General features: G+C 42.0%; 1 protein-coding gene across 1 annotated transcript; it reads left to right on the top strand.

Annotated features, from left to right (window-relative positions):
* The first annotated feature begins 1,645 nt into the window (after positions 1-1,645).
* On the top strand, positions 1,646-11,280 carry LOC100928972 (zinc finger protein 154-like). Its single transcript, XM_031961843.1, has 5 exons — positions 1,646-2,262; positions 2,711-2,846; positions 4,082-4,208; positions 4,509-4,601; positions 7,422-11,280. Exons 1-5 carry the CDS (start codon positions 1,646-1,648, stop codon positions 8,279-8,281), a joined length of 1,833 nt encoding a protein of 610 aa, XP_031817703.1. The 3' UTR covers positions 8,282-11,280.
* Positions 11,281-19,425: the final 8,145 nt, after the last annotated feature.

Raw genomic sequence — 19,425 nt, 5'->3', positions numbered from 1 at the left:
ACCAGGAGTCTTTCCCTCCCATATCCCTAACCTTAGGGAAGCTGTTAGTTATGTAAATTAGACCAATGATGTTCCAAGAATGGGAAAAGGTTGGTCAACAGGAACCAGGACCAGTCAGAAAGCGGATAAATTAGGTTTGAATTCTTTCTGAGTAAGAAGGTGGTCTCCACTCCCATTCACAAACTGATGAATGGAGACAGAGGAAATCACAAAAGCAGAGTCAGGTCCACTCTCGTCAGTCCTTTTTTCTAAGAGAGGACAATGACACGATGGAGGACACACCAAGACCCGTAAGGGACTTGTAATTAAGTGAGGGAGGGTGCCCAAACGCACCAGCCTCATTCCCCCCCAGAACCATCTGTGTCCAGGGTCCAGTTATAGACCAGGATTACTGCAGCTGGCTCTGTGTAATGGGTCAGGACTCTGAAGAAAAGCGTTAACTCAGGGGAATTGATAATACAATGGTTATCTAGTTTCACATAGTGAACGGATACTTCTTTAGTTCAGAATGATTGATTCAATCTTACAACAAATGTCTCCCTCGTACTATAATGGTTGCTTTATACTCAGGATACTGTAACGAAGCATATAACCTGGGACAAATTCAGCCAGACACAGTGGGGGAGAAGGCAGAGGACTGGAGGCTGGAGCTGAAGACCTCGGAGCCAAGGAGAGACATGCATTCCATCCTTGACTATTCTCCTGGCGGCTTCTCCTGCCCCCTGCACTTCTCCACTAAAATTAAGACTGGGTCAGACCGGCAGGCTGTCACAGGCTGCAGGAAGGGAAGTTAATTGAGTTACAGGAAGAAATAGATAGCAGAACTAAACTAGAGGGCATTTCAGCCTCTTCCTCTCAGGGCTAGTTAAAAACCACCACAATCAAGAAAGAAAAGTGTGACAGACTGTGTAATGTTCAGGTTCAGCTTTCTGGAGGTCTTGGGACCAGCCTTCCTTTCAACAGAATAATCAGCTCCAAAATAGTCGGGTTAAAGTCCAAAAATCTTAATGTCTGCTTCAAGTTTGCCTCCCTTCACTCTGGCCGGGCCAGCTTTCTGAAGGGCCTTGGTCTCAGTGGGCGGCAGCAGGAGGAGAAGCCAGCCAGCACCGGGCGCAAGATGGAGCCAATGTCTCTGCCTGGCTCCCAAATCTCCAGCTCCATCTGCAGCGCTCTGTCTTCTGGAGTCTCAGTCCTTTTTCTAGATCTGACCGAGCGCTAAGTGCTTTCTTACAATTAAATGCAGCATCACCCTGAGTGTAAGCCGGCATCACTAGGGGTTGGAATGCTGAGTCGGCGCAGTCGGTCAGGGGGGAGGCCGAGAAGCGAGGAGTCGGGGCTGGGCCGAAGGCAAAGGACCAGCGGCGCCCTCGGAGCCAGAGAAAGCTGGCCGGGCCGTGGGAGAGGCGGTACAAGGCCGAACTTTTGTGGGCGGCTGCGTTGGGGGTTGCCTTCGGGAAGGCTGCCCCAGGCCCCGGAGCCGCCCCGGGCGCGTTCGTCATCGGGAGGGGAGGTGCTCCCGGGCGGTCACGTCATACGGGGGGAGGCCGCCCCCAGAGCCCCCCAGGAGCCGCTCCCGGACAGCGGTTACGTCATACGGGGGGGCCGCCCCCAGAGCCCCCCCGGGAGCCGCTCCCAGACAGCGATTATGTCATACGGGGGGGCCGCCCCCAGAGCCCCCGGAGCCGCCCCAAGCGGTTACGTCTACCCGGGGGAGGCTGCTCCCGGACAGCGGTCACGTCATACGGGGGGAGGCCGCCCCCAGAGCCCCCCAGGAGCCGCTCCCGGACAGCGGTTACGTCCTACAGAGGGAGACCCAGACCTCCCTCCCCATTACACGCCCGCGCTCCCTCGGACCGGCACCTCCCGGGTGAGGGCGAGGCCCCCTCAGCGCGGCCTGAGCCTTCCCTCTGCCGCAGCCAGGGAGCTCTGGGGAGCCGGGGGGAGGGGGAGGAGTAACGCCCGGAGCGGACGCCGCCTCGCCAGGGAATGCGGGGCGGCCCCGCCCGGGCCCCGCCCCCGCCCGAGGCCCCCCCTTTTCGGGCGGCGGGCGCGGCTGCGCAGGCGCGGTTACCGCGCGGCCCGGCCGGCCCTTGGTCCCCGCGTTGCGTGGCCGAGCGCCGGGGCGGGGCGTCAGAGGGGAGCGTCCGAGTGTGATTGGTCAGAGCGAGCGCGTCACGGGGGGCGGGGCCGCCGGGAGCGCGAGCTCTTCCTCCCTCCCAGAGCTGAGCGCGGCGAGGCGTCCGTCCCGTGCTTGCGGCCCCGGTAGGTCCTCGCGGGCCGGGCTGCGCCGGTCTGGGCCGGCCTGTGCGGCCGCGCGCTCCTCCTGCCTTGGCCCTCGCGGGCGCCGGGAAGCCCGAGACCCCGCCCGTGCTTCCCGGGCTCCGGGCCCCCCCTTTCCCTGCCGTGCTGTGGGGCCCCTTCCCCCCGGTCCCGGGCCGGCTGCGGGATCCCAGGCCGGGCGCGTCCCAGCCCAGATGATTCCCCTGGGGGTCCCCGCAGCTCCGTCCCCGCCTCCCAGACCGAGCCCGGAGGGTCACAGGTAGTTTGTGGCTGCGGGGGGGGGGGAAACCCCCGGGGCCCGGGGGCCCAGGCCGGGCTCTTCTGCCGCTGGGTCTGTGGGAGGGAGGGCGGGCTAAGGCCCCCCCCTTCCCCGCGTGGGGGTCTCTCCCCAGGGCGGGGCCCATGTGACCCATGTTCTGAATCCCTGCAGGTCAGCCCCCCGCTGGAGAAAGAAAGCCCTCCCCCCGGCGTCCTCCTCCCTTCCCAGCCCGATCTGCGGAGGACCAGGGCCGGCCCGGCAGGGAGCCGCGGGAATGGCCCCCGAGAACTTGGGGCGCCCGCTCCAGGTAAGCGCTGCTCCTCCCCGCCCGGAGCCACGTTGGAGGCTCCCCAGAAACAATTGTCTGCCTGGCTGGCGACCGTTTCCCCCCAAAGACAGGCTCGCGCTGGATCCAGCAGTAGCGCCGGCCGCGCTGCCTTTGAATGGGTTTCCTTGGCGCTTTGGCGTTAAGTCTCTAGCAGCCGAATTGCTGCCGTGGGACGTTTGTTGTTTGTTTGCTGAGGTGGACGAGCGACTGGCCCGGGTCACGCAGTCGGCAGCCCCGTCTGCCCTCCGACCCTCCAGACTTTAGGGCCGGTGCTCTCTCCGCTGCGCCTACTAAGTGGCCCTTGTAAAAGCGCCGGCAAGGAGCAGCGCTTCGCTCAGTAGCTTCTACTCCACGGACACAATGTCCGCTCTCTGTGCCTGCCCGACGTCACCTGCCCCCACCCCCCCACACACACACAGACAGAAACTTGCAAGAATACGTTTTAATCATTAATTTAACAAAAAAGCAATTTCTTTTCAATAAATTAGCTCCAGTGCCAGGTAATAAAATGTCACGTTTCCCATTTCTCTGCGACATCAAAATTCATGAATATGTATCATTCACAAGTAAAAGGAGTCATAAAGTCAAGACATAACATGTTTTCAGTAAGATTCATACCGGCTCTCATGGTAACCATAGATGCCTCTTTCACTTAGATGGAAACAGTCTCCTTCACTTTAATCCAGATTGTAATTAATATCATGGAAGAATATTCTTCCAAGTTTCCATTCCATGTATTTCAGATTGTGAGAAGCTGTTATTCCTTTCTTTGTATTTATTGATCCTAGGAAGCAATTTATGCCTTGAATTCTTGTGGCTTGATCGTTTCTCATAAATTCTGTCTAGAGTTTCCTTAGCAGAGCATTGATGCCAGTTTTGATTAGGGGAAAATTTTATACCACCTCTTTCTCCTTGAGAGCTGCTCAGATCAATTTATTGACTGTATAACTTCTTAACTTCTCTGATTCCATGAGAAATGGTACTTCAGTGTAAGATATTTTTCAATTTTATTACAACTGAAAATGTCAATTGTTTTTTTAAATTGCATTGGGTTTTTCATGACTATGGTTCCAAGTGTCAACTTGACACTCATAAAGGATGTGACCTTTGGGCAGATCTCTCCTCTGTGCTTCGGGTCCCTTCTGTAAGCACTGGATTAGGTCAGTTATGAAGCGTACTTCAACTCTTAAGTCCTCTGGGTCTTGGTGTTTTAGAAGTTGGTGACCTTCAAGGATGTGGCTGTGGACTTCAGCCTGGAGGAGTGGGGTCTGTTGGACCCGGATCAGAAAGAGCTGCACATGGAGGTCATGCTGGAGAATGCCGAGAACTTGCTCTCCCTGGGTAAGGAGCGTTTCCCTTGGAACTCTGGAACTACCTTCAAAACTAAAGTTTTTATAGAATTTCAATGAGGGGGGAGCAGAGCAAAGGGTGATTCATCCAGGTCTCTTTTGTTGGGGCTCAAAGGTGATCTAGCATGTCCTGTTAGGGGTTATTTATTACAAGTGCTGATGGGAGAAAACAGCCAGATAGATGTGTGTAAACCCAATGGAGTGATTCTCAGAATGGAGCAGCTTTGTATGAATATTCTTCCCTAAAGAGGACTAAGTTTGTGTCTCTGCATCCTCACCTTTCCTTCTCCAGGCTTGCCGGCTCCCAAAGAAGTGATCTCTCATCTTGAGCAAAGGGAAGCACAGGGGATGCTGGAGCAAGAAGTCCTGAGGAGCTGCTGCCCAGGTGAGAGAGGTGGAAACAGGTAGATGAGAGCTGTGATTACAAGAGGGTTCTAGGTGTTGTGGTGAAGCAAGACCTAGAACTGGAGGTAGCAGGACCTCACTTGGAGTAATTTTCAGACACTTTATCAAAATGGCATTGTGGTTATGAAGCCTCAGGTTCCCCACCTGTAAAATGAGGGAGTTGGACTCTATGGTCTTTAATCTCCCTTCCAGAGATAAATCTATGATCCTACAAAAAGCCATCACTGAGAATTTAGGGGTGTAGAAGTCTCCTCAAAGTGCAAAGGGAGTTTAGGCTTTCCAAGCTGAGCTCCTTTTTAACTTTCTTCAAAGCAACAAACTTTTATTAAGCAGTTGCTTTGTTCCAGACGCTCTGCTGAGCACCAGGGGTCTAAAGAGATATAAAGAACCTCCCCTGCTCCCGGTGAGCTCACAGACTTGTGAGACAAATACCCACAACTGTGTCAGGCAGGGAGGAGAGCTTGAGGCTTCATTTGTGAGCTTGCACTCCTGGGAGGAGGCCTTGGAGAGGCTTAGGAAAGAAGGAAGATGGGAGAGCTGGGGAAGGAGACTGAGCTTGGTTTGGGATACAGTAGAAAGAGACCCAGGAAAGGCACATCACTCAAACCCAGTGAGAGGGAAAACGAGTGACTGGCAGAGTCAAAGGCAACAGAGAAGCCAGGAAGGATGAGGATGAAAAAATGGCCATTGGATTTAGCAAGTTTGAGATCTGGGGTAATGTTGGAGATGGGAGTTTTAGGTGAACAATGAAATTGGGAGCTAGAACTCAGGGACTTTCTGAGAAAGCAAAGGAGAGGACTTGGACACACCTATTATAAATGGCATCTAGGGCTGTTTAGCTGTGAAATAGAATAAAGAGACTGGGGAAATAGCTCATGAGGATGAAGAAATTAAGGGACTGTGTTTGAGGATTAGAGAGACATGGTTTTATTAGAGTCACTAGGAAAAGGTAGGAAAGGCTGAAAAGTGGTGAAAAAATGGAGATGCTAGAGAGGCAGTATACTGAGGAACATGTTGGGCCCAATGAACCTGAAAGAGGTTTGCTTTAGGTAGCAGAAGAACCATTTCATCTGGCCTTTGTGTCAAAAAGGAAAATTAGGTTCCTGATTTATGGGGTTGAGGAGGAGAAGATGGCACTGGATTAATGTCCATTTTTTCCAGAGCAATGTAAAGCAGTATCTCTGATGGGAAGAACATATGGGAACATATGAAAAGATTGGGAAACCTTCTGTGGTGAATAGGTTAGGGAGTCAGCCAAGTAATATTTGGTCATTTCAGTTATTTTTGACTCTTCATGACTATTTGTTTTGTTTTTTTGCCAAAGATACTGAAGTACTTTGGATTTATTTCCTTTTCCAGCTCATTTTACAGGTGAGGAAACTGAGGCAAATAAGGGGGAGTGACTTGGCCAGGGTGACAGAACTAGTAAGTGTCTGAAACTTACATGTTCTTGATTCTATGTCCAGCTCATTTCCCATTGCTTCACCTAGTTGCCCCAAGGGAGACAGTTTGGTATTTGTCAAAGGGTAGCCTTGCCACAGTGAGAGTCACACTGAGATTTTCTGGCCTAAATTTATACTGGAACCTGGTTTCATGATTTTCTCCCTCCATTCAGCAGCATGTAAGTAGCAAAAAAAGACTGCTGCCTTACTCAGAATCAATTTAAGGCTGTGGTTTACAGAAGTCATCAGCGTAATTTCTCTCTGATCTCTTAAGTCTCAAATTTTAACCATTTGTGGAGACTCATTGGCCAGATTTATGGAGGTCCCTCTCACTTTAGGGAGATGAGAGGTAGAGGCTCCCCAGTGTCCCATAGAATGAGTTGTTTCTGGAGCTTAGAAAGGGGCCTCTGTGATCTTCACCAGGGGGTTGGTTAGTCAGGTCCCATCAGGGTTAGAGCCATACCAAGGTCACTTACTGTAGGGGGGGTGTAAGAGACAGAAGCTGGCTTAAGGCCAGAACATGAGAATGCCGGACCAGCCTTTGTCATAGGTTTTGAGAATTCTGAGGTCCAGAATTGTTCAGTCTCCAAGAAAAACCACTTTATAAAAGGCTGCATGGATCCCTCCACTAAGTGGACTTAGATCTTCCTGAGATGGCCCTGAACCCTAGGATCTTGTTTTTCTAGGGTTTGATAAGTGGACACTCTAAAAAGAGAAAACAAAGTCCAAGTCCCCATTCCTTGGTAGACCTTGTTTTGAGGGCCAACAACGATACATCAACTAAAAATTTATCAGCAGAGAGGTTGGGTTATCTCTGCCGACATAAGAAGGATGGGTTCTTCCTAAAGAAGAGATGGCAAAAATTGTACGGAGATACCAAAAACAAATTGGGGGATTACTATACCATGTCACCCATGCTAAGTGTAGACTTGGAATTTGAGAAAAACAATGTAGACACAGGATTCTTGGGGATGCTCCAGTAGTCTTTATATCTGGTAAACAAGGAGTCAGTGTTCCAATAAAGTTTCAGGCTTACTATAAAGACTTCCTATAAAAATTTATCTATGATTTATGTAAATTATAAAACTGATTAATACTGTTTGGAATGGAATCGAGGTTATAATGGACCATATCTCCTGGGATCTAATGTGATTCTACATGAAAGTATAAATCCAGTCATCCTGCAGATGTGAGCTAATGGCATTTTCAAATGATTGATTGTGCCCTTTCAACTTTTAAGACTTTTATCTTAGCCTGAAAAAATAAGGCTGTGGATCAGTTTACTTTATACCAATGGGTTATAATTATATATGTCTGTACATGTGTCTTTGTACCCATGTTTTATTTGTTTCTTGCAGAAAGACAGATTAGACCTGAAATGAAAGAGCTGAGTGGGAAGCTGAGCATTTCTGTGGAAGAAACTCATCAGCAAAGCTTCATGAGTGATGGTATCTGTGACTTCACTAGGAGACCAATCTGTACTGTACTTCACAGAGCCAGCACTGGAGGAAAACCTTATCAATGTCATGAATGTGGAAAGACTTTTAGGAAAAGCTATAATCTTGTTAAACATCAGAGAGTTCACACTGGAGAGAAACCTTATGAATGTGATCAGTGTGAAAAGGCTTACAAAAACAAGACTGGTCTTATTGTACATCAGAGAGGTCATACTGGAGAGAGACCTTATATATGTGAACAATGTGGAAAGACTTATAAACAGAAAGCTGGTGTTATTATACATCAGAGAGTCCATACTGGAGAGAGACCTTATGAATGTGATCAGTGTGGAAAGGCTTACAAAAACAAGACTGGTCTTATTGTACATCATAAAGTCCATGCTGGAGAGAAACCTTATAAATGTGAACAGTGTGGAAAGGCTTTCATACAGAAGGCTTATCTTGCTGTACATCAGAGAGTCCATACTGGAGAGAGACCTTATGAATGTGCTCAATGTGGAAAGGCTTACAAAAACAAGACTAGTCTTACTGTACATCAGAGAGTTCATACTGGAGAGAGACCTTATGAATGTGCTCAATGTGGAAAGGCTTATAAACAGAAGACAGGTCTTACTGTACATCACAGAGTCCATACTGGAGAGAAACCTTTTGAATGTGATCAATGTGGAAAAGCTTACAAACAGAAGATAGGTCTTATTGTACATCAGAGAATCCACACTGGAGAGAAACATAAATATAATGAATGTGGAAAGACTTTTTAGAAAAAGCTCTGGTCTTGTTAAACACCAGAGAGTTCACACTGCAGAGAAACCTTATGACTGTAATGAGAGTGAAATGCATTCAAGTAGAGTTCTATTGCTGCTGTACTCCAGAGAATCCACAGTAGGCAGAAACCTTATAAATGCAATCAATGTGGAAAGGCTTTCATATGAAAATGAATCTTTTTGCACATGAGGGAATCCACACTGGAGAGAAACATTGTAAATGTAATGAATGTATAAAGGGCTGTTTAGAAAACCACAATTTACCTGCATATCAGAAACCTCATGAGTGTGATCAACATGCAAAGAATTTCCAACAACATAACACATTTTCTGCCCATCAGAAAATCCCAGCTGGAGAGAAACCTTTGGAATATTATTCGATATGGAGATGCTTCTAGATATCCCTCTGATATTATCTACTTTAGAGAAGCCACACTGAAGAAGGGTTTAGATTGTGGTAAGGTTTTTTTATATGCTCTCTTCCTTGACCTAAAATAAAAGAATCCATACCAGAGGATAAAAATCATTAATGTAGCCACATAGAAAAGACTAAATTCATCACTTATTTCCCATCAGGGAAGAGGAAGTAAAAGGAAATAGAAATTACATCCCTGTAACAAATGTGGAAAGGCAATACAGAGCTTGTTAAATATCAGGGATATTCATTTTGTGAACATGCCCTGCCTGGACTCAACGTGGGAAGGTCTTCAACCAAAGATCATTTCTTAAGACCCTCAGTGGAGAAAAGATTTCAGAATCTGTTCAATGATGACCCGCCTTCCTTACAAAATGGAGATATTAGACACAATGTACTACTGTGTACATTGGAAAAATCTTCATGTAGATAAAAATTTATGGAGCTAAGAGAAGGTATTTCTATAAAGCACAGATTTCCTTAGAAATTACATTTCATATAGTACTTTAAGCCAGAAAAATGGGCAGTATTTCTCAGAATCTTAAAGCTTTGACTTGTGGGAACCAACATGACAGAATAACCTGGAAATTGCTCAAACTCTTTCATATTCACCTCTAAACAGTTATAAAATTATGCCCCAAAATGAATTTTGGAATTGTAGAACCAGTGAAAAAGAAAGGCTCAGACAAATCTTTTCGCTAAAAGAAACTTGGAAAGTTGTCAGGTAAGGTCTCCTAAACTTCTACAAAAGGGGAGTATGGTCCAGGACAGAAAGCATTACAGGAAGTCAGTAGCATTCCCTGCTTCAGCAAAACAGCAAGATGCCCTAAGCCCCGATGCAGTTCCTGACAGGCAGGCAGACAAGACAACATTGGACCCCATCATGTGCCTCAATGCAGCTCCAGTGAACAGGCGGAGACCATCCAGGAACCTCTTCTCTGCCATATGCTTTGCATTCCATCTTTCCAAGGGTAGCTTCCATCTTCTTGAGACATGGCAAAGTACTTGCCACTCACCTCCCTGACTGTCCACAGCCGTAGCAGAGCAGCAGGAATTCCTACGGTCCTGGTGTAGCTCAGCGGTGTCCCATATGGCTCAGCATAGTATCATGCAACTGGGTGGAAGGTCCACAGCCCCATTCCACAGAACTCAGTGCAACCCAAGGCCAGCTCCCTGCAGCATTCACCCATATCAGTCACCCCGATTCTTCTGCAGGTCCCCAGGACAATATCACGCATAATGGTCTCTGTGAGCCTCAAGGGAGTGCTGTCTCAACACTAAGAAAATATCTAGGGCCCACAAAGCACCTGGCAAAAGAAGCTTGAACCTATTTCCCTTGTACCTCAGGAGCAGAACTCAAATTAAGGGGAAAGGTTGGAGAAAGAAAGAAGGAAAGAAAGCAAATGAGCATAGAAAGTTATGCTAACAAGATCAAACAAAAATTGAGAAGAGGGCCAAAATGTCAAATACCTAAGGGAAAATTATAAAGAAAAAACAGGATGGGACTCAAGCTCAGAAAGAACTCATGGAAAAGCTCAAAAAGAAAAACTACGAAAACCGCTTTGAAAAAGTAAGTAGGTTGAAGAAAATAATGTTTTAAAAATTAGGAATGGGCAAGTGGAAGATAAATAATTCTATGGGACGTCAAGAATCAATGAAACAAAATTAAAATACTTTTTAAAATAGAAAAATATGTAAACCATTTCATTGGAAAAACACCTGGTCTAGAAAATAGATTCAGGAATGATAGTTTAGGAATCACTTGAAAGCCTTAATTTAAAGCAAGACTTAGACATTATACTTGAAGAAATTAATATCAAATGTGCTAGAACAGAAGGTAAGAGATTGAAAGAATCCATACACAAATCAACTGAAAGAGATCCCTAAAAGAACATTCCAAGGAATATTCTAGCCAAATACTAGAACAATCAAGTCAAGGAGAAAATAACTTCAAGCAGCCAGAAAGAAAAAATAGATATAGATATATATACCAAAGAGTCAGAATTAGGCAGAACTTTGAAACTTCAATATTAAAAGTTTTATGGGCTTAGAATATGGTATTTCAGAAGGGAAAGAAGTTTTGCTTATAAGAATCAACTGCCCAGCAAAAATAAACATAATCCTTCAGAAGAAAAAATAAACATTCAGTGAAATTGGGGACTTTCAAATCTTCCTGAAGAAAAGATCAGAGCTGAACAGAAAATTCGATCTTCAATTACAAAAATCAACCATATTAAAGTGGTAAAAGGAAAAAAATAATTAAGATTATGCTTGTAAGCCTTAAGAACTTACCTCTATTAGGGCAGCTGGAAGGAGTATATATAGAAAGAATGTAGGCACAAGTTGACTTTGTGATTACATTTTGAAAAGTTAAACGTTAGAAAAAAGGATTGTACTGAAAGAAGAGCAAAGGTTACATGTGAGTAGAGTAAATTATATCACATTAAGAGATGCAAGAATTATTATTGTAGAAGGAAAGGAATGAACAGTGTTTGAATCTTATTCTCATCAGGTTTGTCCCAGAGAGAAAAAATACAAATGCAATTGGGTATTGAAATCCATCCTGCCCTACAGGAAAATAGAGGTGAAGAAAAAAGGGGATGCTGACAGAAGGGAGAGTAATTTGAGGAAGGTATTAGTAGTAAAACACTGTTGCAGAAGGACAGGAGGAAAAAAGAGAGAAGTATAAACAAGCAAAGAGGATAATGGGAAACCCACAGTAATCAAATCTGTGATTATGAACTTTTTCATAGAATGGAAGCAGATAGTGGAATGGATTATAGGAGCAGGATCCTACAAATGTTGTTTACAAGAAACACGTTTGAAACGGTAAAAGTGAAAGGCTGGAGTAGAATATATTATTTTTCAACAGACAAAGCAAGGGTAGCACTTCTGATGCCAGGCAAAACAAAAGCAAAAGTGGATCTATCTAATTAAGGGGTAATTAAGGAATTTTTTTTTAAACTATCATAGACAATGAAGTAATAACGATATTAAACATAATCACCAAGTGGTGTAACATCACATTCTGAGAGAAGTTAAGTGAGTTACAGGAAGAAATTGATAGCAAAAGCATACTAAAGGGGCATTTCAACCTCCCCTTCTCAGAACTAGTTAAAAACCACCACAATCAAGAAAGAAATTGAAGTGAATGGGATTTTAGAAATTTAAATATGATAGACTGAAGAAGGGACCCTGAAATTCTAAAACTCCTTGAAGGAGAAAATTTCCTTCAACTCTGCCTCAGTGAGGGATCCCACCCGAGGGAAACAAGAGTTTTATTCTGTTATCTAGGCGGGGTTGGGTCAGTCCTGAGCAAAAGGATTCCAACCCTATTGAATTAACAATTCCAACTTGAGCTGAAACCCAACTTGTAACTAATAATTTGGGAATGAGTGAATTCTTTCACTCTTAGAACCTGCGAATGATTAAAAGGGGATTCTTAACAACTCTCTTATAGCCACTAATCTAGACTATTCAAACAGCATCAAGACCTCTGGAGAAAATTAAATAGGAATTGAAAATAATATATCTCGGAAGTGGATTTCTTCAACAAAGAGATCTAACTCGGTTTTAATTGATCAATAATGTACAGAAGCAGCTACACCCAAATAAAGAACTCTGGGAAATGAATGTAAACTGTTTGCATTTTTGTTTTTCTTCCTGGGTTATTTTTACCTTCTGAAACCAATTCTTCCTGTGCAACAAGAAAACTGTTTGGTTCTGCACACATATATTGTATCTAGGATATACTGTGACATATTTAACATACATAGGACTGCTGGCCATCTGGGGGAGGGGATGGAGGGAAGGAGGGGAAAAGTCGGAACAGAAGTGAGTGCAAGGGATAATGTAAAAAATTACCTAGCCATGGGTTCTGTCAATAAAAAGTTATAATTATGAGAATATATATATATATAAGAAGAAAAATATATCTCCTGATGCCGAGTGAAATACATTGTACACAGAAATAGCAAAATTATGTGATGATCAACTGTGAATGACTTGGCTCATCTAAGCTGGTTCAGTGATCCAAGGCAACCCCAATAAACTTTGGGTAGAAAACACCTTCTGCATCCAGAAAGAGAACTGTGGAAATTGATTGTAAATCAGCACATGCTATTTTCACTTTTTTGTTAGGATTCTTAAAGTGATAAGTCAGTAGTCTAATTTTAGCATCGTGCTTATCAGTTCTCTAGTTCAGAGTTCATACCTTTCACACCTTTAAGAGTTCACACATTATTAGCATTCGAGATTCACAAGTCCGGATTCAGTATGAGATTCACAAGTTCAGTGGAGGAGATTCACAAGGCAGGAACTCACAATCCCACTCTCAGTCAACCTTTGAGTTCACACCTCTAAAAGAGCATATAAAAGGACAAGCACTAAAGACTTTTTGGAATGGAGAAAACAGGAGTCAGTAGAGGAGATTGAGAGCCAGAATTCAGTTGGGGAGATTCATAGCCAGGATTCAGAGAAAGCTGGAGGCTGAAGGTGGCAGAGGCAAAGGACTAGCAACAAGAGCTCTCAGAACCAAGGAAAGCTAACTGGGATATTTTGGAAGAGACAATAAAGGATTTGAACTTTTAACACCTGGCTGCAATGATGATTATTACCTTGAACTGAAACTATACTGTCTCCAGAAGCCCCTCAAGAAATCTGCTCCCAGAGAACAATATATTTTAGAAAAGAACACTACACTTTGTTTTCTTTCCTGTAGTTTCCCCCCCTTTTTCTGATTTTTCTCTCTCAACATAATCCATAAAGAAATGTGTATTAAAAAGTTAATGTACATGTATAACCTGAAAAAATAATATAAAAAGAAAATGGATGTTTTTCCTCACTCATGCATAGCACCTAAACAAAAATTGACCATGCATTAGTGCAAAAAACCCTCAATTAAATACAGAGGCAGAAATATTAAATGCATCCTTTCATTCATGATGCAATACAAATTACAACAAAGGGCCATGAAAAGCTAGATTAGAAATTAATTGGAAACTAAATAAAGAATGAGTGGGTGAAATGACTAATCATGGAAACAATTTCATCAAAAGAATGATAATGATGAGACAACATACCAAAAAGTATGGCATGCAGCCAAAGCCATACTTAAGGGAAATTTTATATCTTTTTTTTTTTTTTTTTTTTTTTATGTAAAAGTTCAGAAATTCCTTGGGATTTATTCCAAGGGAATTTTTTTTTTTTAATAGCCTTTTATTTACAGGATATATACATGGGTAACTTTACAGCATTAACAATTGCCAAACCTCTTGTTCCAATTTTTCACCTCTTACCCCCCCCCCCACCCCCTCCCCTAGATGGCAGGATGACAGTAGATGTTAAATATATTAAAATATAAATTAGATACACAATAAGTATACCTGACCAAAATGTTATTTTGCTGTAGAAAAGAATCAGACTCTGAAATATTGTACAATTAGCTTGTGAAGGAAATCAAAAATGCAGGTGGGCATAAATATAGGGATTGGGAATTCAATGTAATGGTTTTTAGTCATCTCCCAGAGTTCTTTTTCTGGGCGTAGCTGGTTCAGTTCATTACTGCTCCATTGGAGATGATTTGGTTGATCTTGTTGCTGAGGATGGCCAGGTCCATCAGAACTGGTCATCATATAGTATTGTTGTTGAAGTATATAATGATCTCCTGGTCCTGCTCATTTCACTCAGCATCAGTTCATGTAAGTCTCTCCAGGCCTTTCTGAAATTATCCTGTTGGTCATTTCTTACAGAACAGTAATATTCCATAATATTCATATACCACAATTTATTCAACCATTCTCCAACTGATGGACATCCATTCAGTTTCCAGTTTCTAGCCACTACAAAAAGGGCTGCCACAAACATTCATGCACATACAGGTCCCTTTCCCTTCTTTATAATCTCTTTGGGATATAATCCCAGTAGTAACACTGGGAAATTTTATATCTTTAAACAAACCAATAAAATAGAGGGAAAAGAAGCTCAATGAATATGGTAGCCAAGTTGAAAAAAAAGTTAGAAAAGAACAAATCAAAAATTTCCAATTATATACCAAATTGGAGATTTTGAACATCAAAGGAAAAATTAGTAAAATTTAAAATTAAAAAAAAAAAAAAACTATTGACCAAATAAAACAGCTGGTTTTATCAGAAAAATACAATGAAATCTTTGGTTAATTTGAATATTTTTAAGGAATAGAAAACCATAATGCCAGTATCAAAAAAGAAGATAAATTTACTACCAATGAAGAAACTAAACAGTTATTAGCTTTATTTCTGAATTGTATGCCAATAAGTCTAATAATTTAACTAAAAGAGAGGAATATTAACAGAAGAGAAAATAAAATAACACTCTTTTAGGAAAAAAAAAAAAAAACATGAACAAAGCATAAGTAAATTCCTTAAGGAAAAACCTCTAGGACTAGATAGATTTACAATTGAATTATACTACATAAATAATCTCAATATATAAAACATGTGGAAAAATAGGTGAAGGAGACCTATCAAATTCCTTTTGTGTTACAAATATGATGCTGATAAACCAGGAAGAACCAGAATAGAGCAATAAAATGAGAGAACAATCTCCCTAATGAATTTTAATGGAAAATTTTTAAATAAAATATTAGCAAAGAAATTACAACAGTTCAGGGCATACACTATTACCAGGTGGTTTTTATGCCAGGGATTCATGGCTGGCTCAACATTAGTAAGGCATCCCAAACGATTTATTGTAATGTTCTTTTGTTTGGTTTTCTAGGGGGTCTCCAGAAGCAGCCTTCTTTTCAGTTACTAATCACCAGGAAAACAGCCAGATGTTAAAGTCCAAATCCTTTATTGTCTCCTTGCCTGGGGCTGGGCAGCTTTCTTAAAGGTCTTCCAGAGTCTTGGTTTCAGTGGGGAAAATGAAGGTGGATTGACTGCCACCAGGAGCTTGACTGAAGATCAAATTTAATTTTTTTCTCCTGCCCTCTGAGAGTTTAAGCTCCTGCCTCCAGTTTTCTTGTCTTCTCTCAATCTCTGAATCTGAAGGCTTTCTGAGTCCCAGTTTATATGCTCTACACTGAGTATAAGCCAATCATATCTCTAGGGAATGATTATTTATTGTAAAATTAAATCAATCATACTGAACTTAGAGTACTATTAATCACCATGTTAAACTCGATAACCATTGTCTCATCAATTCTACTTAATTAGTACCTTGTTTCAAGTTCAGAGTTCTGGCCCATAACAATTTATGATTATGTTGTAGTGCACAGATTGTTATAGCTAGTTGCTGTTTACTGTCAATGTTTAACTACAATGTAATGAAGGAATATACATTATGTAATTTAGAGAGACCTGGTATTATTGCAACACTAGCTTAGAGTATATAAACCCTAGCTCTCAGATCAATAAACAAACTTTGACCTTCAGTAAGTGAAGTTTCTACCTGTTCCACATTATACTTTCTCCTCAAACAAGGTCCTGGAGCTAGTCTCAAGGCAGAAACTAGGCATTGACCAACATCTCACATGCTATATCAAAAGAAGGTTGAAATGGGTGATACTAGATGTGGTGTTCTTTGTCCAAAACGCAGCGAGGTGATAAGAGTTCAGATCTTTCTATTGTGTCCCTCAATATAGCCCGGTTAGCTCAGAGGCCTATCTCTCTGCTTGGTTTCAAGAGCTCTTGCAGCTTTGTCCTTGGCTTCTGCCTCTGCTTTCTTCAGCCTCCAGCCAACACCAAGGTGGAAGATGCAATGAATCTCTCTTGCCTCGAAGATAGGGCTTGTGGGCTTCCTCCCAGAGCACTTCTCTCCGACCCCTGGGAACGTTCCCAAGTAACTCTTTCCAGCTCTAAGGGTTTCCTGTATATATATGATCTCCCAAAGGTTAACTCCTCCTTTTGGAGAGAGAGGGATTCTGGGTTATCTCCCAGAGTGCTCTCTGGCCCTAAGAACTTCAAGGGAGGTGTGAATTGGATATCTCATACTAAGCCCTGAAATCTCCCAAACATGTGAACTCCATTGAGTACTTAGACACTTATGAGCTCTCTAAAGGTGTGAACACAAGCATCGTTTCTGTCAGTTGTACCTAGTACCTTGTTTCAAGTTCTGGCCCGAAATATGAGCAAATTATGAGAACAAGGGATGGTTTTCCTGTCAGATCTTTGGAGAAGGTAAGAATTTGTGACCAAACAAGAAATAGAGAACATTATAAAATACAATATGCATAATTTCTATTATGTTTAGTTAAAAAGGTTTTGTTTATACAAACAAAACCAATGCAGCCCAGATTAGAAGGGAAGTAGAAAGCTTGGAAACAATTTTTACACTGTTTCTGATAAAGGACTCATTTCTCAAACACAGAGAACTGAGTCAAATTTTTAAGAATACAAGTCATTCCAGCTCTGAGATACCACTACACATCTGTCAGACTGGCTAAAATGACAGGGAAAAATAATGCGGAATGTTGGAGGGGATGTGGGAAAACAGGGACACATATATTGTTGGTGGAATTGTGAACACATCCAGCCATTCTGGAGAGCAATTTGGAACTATGCTCATAAAGTTATCAAACTGTGCATACCCTTTGATCGAGCAGTGTTACTCCTGGGCTTATCTCCCAAAGACATTTAAAGAAGTGAAAGGGACCTGTATGTGCAAGAATGTATGAGGCAGCCCTCTTTGTGGTGGCTGGAAACTGAGTAGATGCCCATCAGTTGGAGAATGGCTGAATAAATTGTGGTATATGAATAATATGGAATATTAATGTTCGGTAAGAAATGACCACCAGCAGGAGGATTTCAGAAAGGCCTGGAGAGACTTAGACGAACTGATGCTGAGTGAAATAAGCAGGACTAGGAGATCATTATATACTTCAACAACAATACTATATGATGATCAATTCTGATGGACCTGGCCATCCTCAGCAGTAAGAGGAACCAAATCAGTTCTAATGGAGCAGTAATGAACTTAACCAGCTATACCCAGTGAAAGAACTCTGGGAGATGACTAAGAACCATACGTCAAATTTCCACTCCCTATATTTCTGCCCGCCTGCATTTTTGATTTCCTTTACAGGCTAACTGTACAACATTTTGGAGTCCAATTCTTTTTGTACAGCAAAATAATGGTTTGGACATGTATACTTATTTTGTATTTAATTTATACTCTAATATATTTAACATGTATTGGTCATCCTGCCATCTAGGGAGGAGGTGGGGAAAGGAGGGGAAAAATTGGAACAAAAGGTTTGGCAATTGTCAATGCTGTAAAATTACCCATGCATATAAGTGCAAGGGATAATATTGCAAAGACATTTTTTTCAAAATAAAAAAAAAAGAAAGATTAGTTAGGTAAAGTTTGTCATTTTAAAAATTATATTATGAATAGTAGAAAAATAGATATTACTTAAATTATTTAGTTGTAATTTTTTTGGTATGAAAAGTATTTCATGTTTATATTCCTATAATTGCTGTGTCTATTTTGACAGGTTTACACTCAGATATTTCATTCTGTTTGGGTATTTTTTTGTTTTTTTTTACTGTGGCAACTGGGGTTAAATGACTTGCCCAGGACCACACAGCTGGGAAGTGTAGACTGTTTGAGGCCACATTTGAATTTGGGTCATCCTGACTTCAGGGCTAGTGCCTATCCACTATGCATCTAGCTGCCCGTTTGGGTATTTTGAATGATCTAAAACAATATTCAATAATATTACTAACACATAGTATAATTTCTCTATTATTCACTTTTTACTAAATCTATTTTATCTTTAACTTTGTCTGAGATCATGATTATCCTTGCCTACAAAATTCTACTTCTACACTTTATCTTTGTGTGTATCTCTCATTTTTTATAATGTTTCCTGAAAGCACAGTATTGTTTAGTTCAAATTTTAAAATCTGCTATCTGCATTTTATGGGTAAACTTGTTCCATTCACATTTTGAGTTACCATTACTTATTGTATATTTTTCTTTTTCCTATTTTTCATTATTATCCTTTTTTCCTTTTGCCTCCTCACTCATCTGCTTTATTTCTGTTACCTTGGCCATCTATTCCTTAATTTATCAACCTAAAAATCCTTCCCTTAATCTCTCTTCCTCCCATCTCCTTAATCTATACACTCTTCTATGATTCCCCTTTATCCTGATGTCTCACTCTCTCATTTCTTTATAAATTTTGAAGACTTTTATACTCTTCCAAATGTATATATCTTTCTTTAATCTAGATCTTATGTAAATAGGGTTCAATCACTACCAGCCTTCTTCCTCTAATTCCTTTCTATCAATCAGTTCTTCTCATTCTTCATTTGTATAATTACTCTTTTTCCTTTTCCTACACAATTTTGCTTTTTAGGATCACACAAAACTAAGTTCTGGCCCTATCTTTCTCCTGATGTGCCCAATTACTAATAACAATCAGGCATATAATATACATTTCTACATATAAAAAGTAAATAGTTTGTCCTATTGAGTACCTTGTAGTTGTTCTGTGTTAACCTCATAATTCTTTTGAATCTTTTATGTCTAATTTTTTAAATTACATTCTGGTCTTTTTGCAACAAAATCCTGAAAGTCTGTCAATTTATTAAATGTTCTTTTTCCCCCCCAATGACATAGCCATTGCTTTGCTTAAAGAACATGCTTCTGGCAAGAGGTAGTGGATCAGGGAGAAGCTGGAGGCAGGAGGCCCTATGAGGAGGCTCTCAGGGCTATTCAGAGGCTAGGTCTGCAGCCAGCTCTG

Source organism: Sarcophilus harrisii, chromosome 3, assembly GCF_902635505.1.
Source record: "Sarcophilus harrisii chromosome 3, mSarHar1.11, whole genome shotgun sequence".
NCBI classification, from domain to species: domain Eukaryota; kingdom Metazoa; phylum Chordata; class Mammalia; order Dasyuromorphia; family Dasyuridae; genus Sarcophilus; species Sarcophilus harrisii.
The sequence above is the reverse complement of the archived record's forward strand: the minus strand, read 5'-3'. Positions and strand labels throughout refer to the sequence as shown.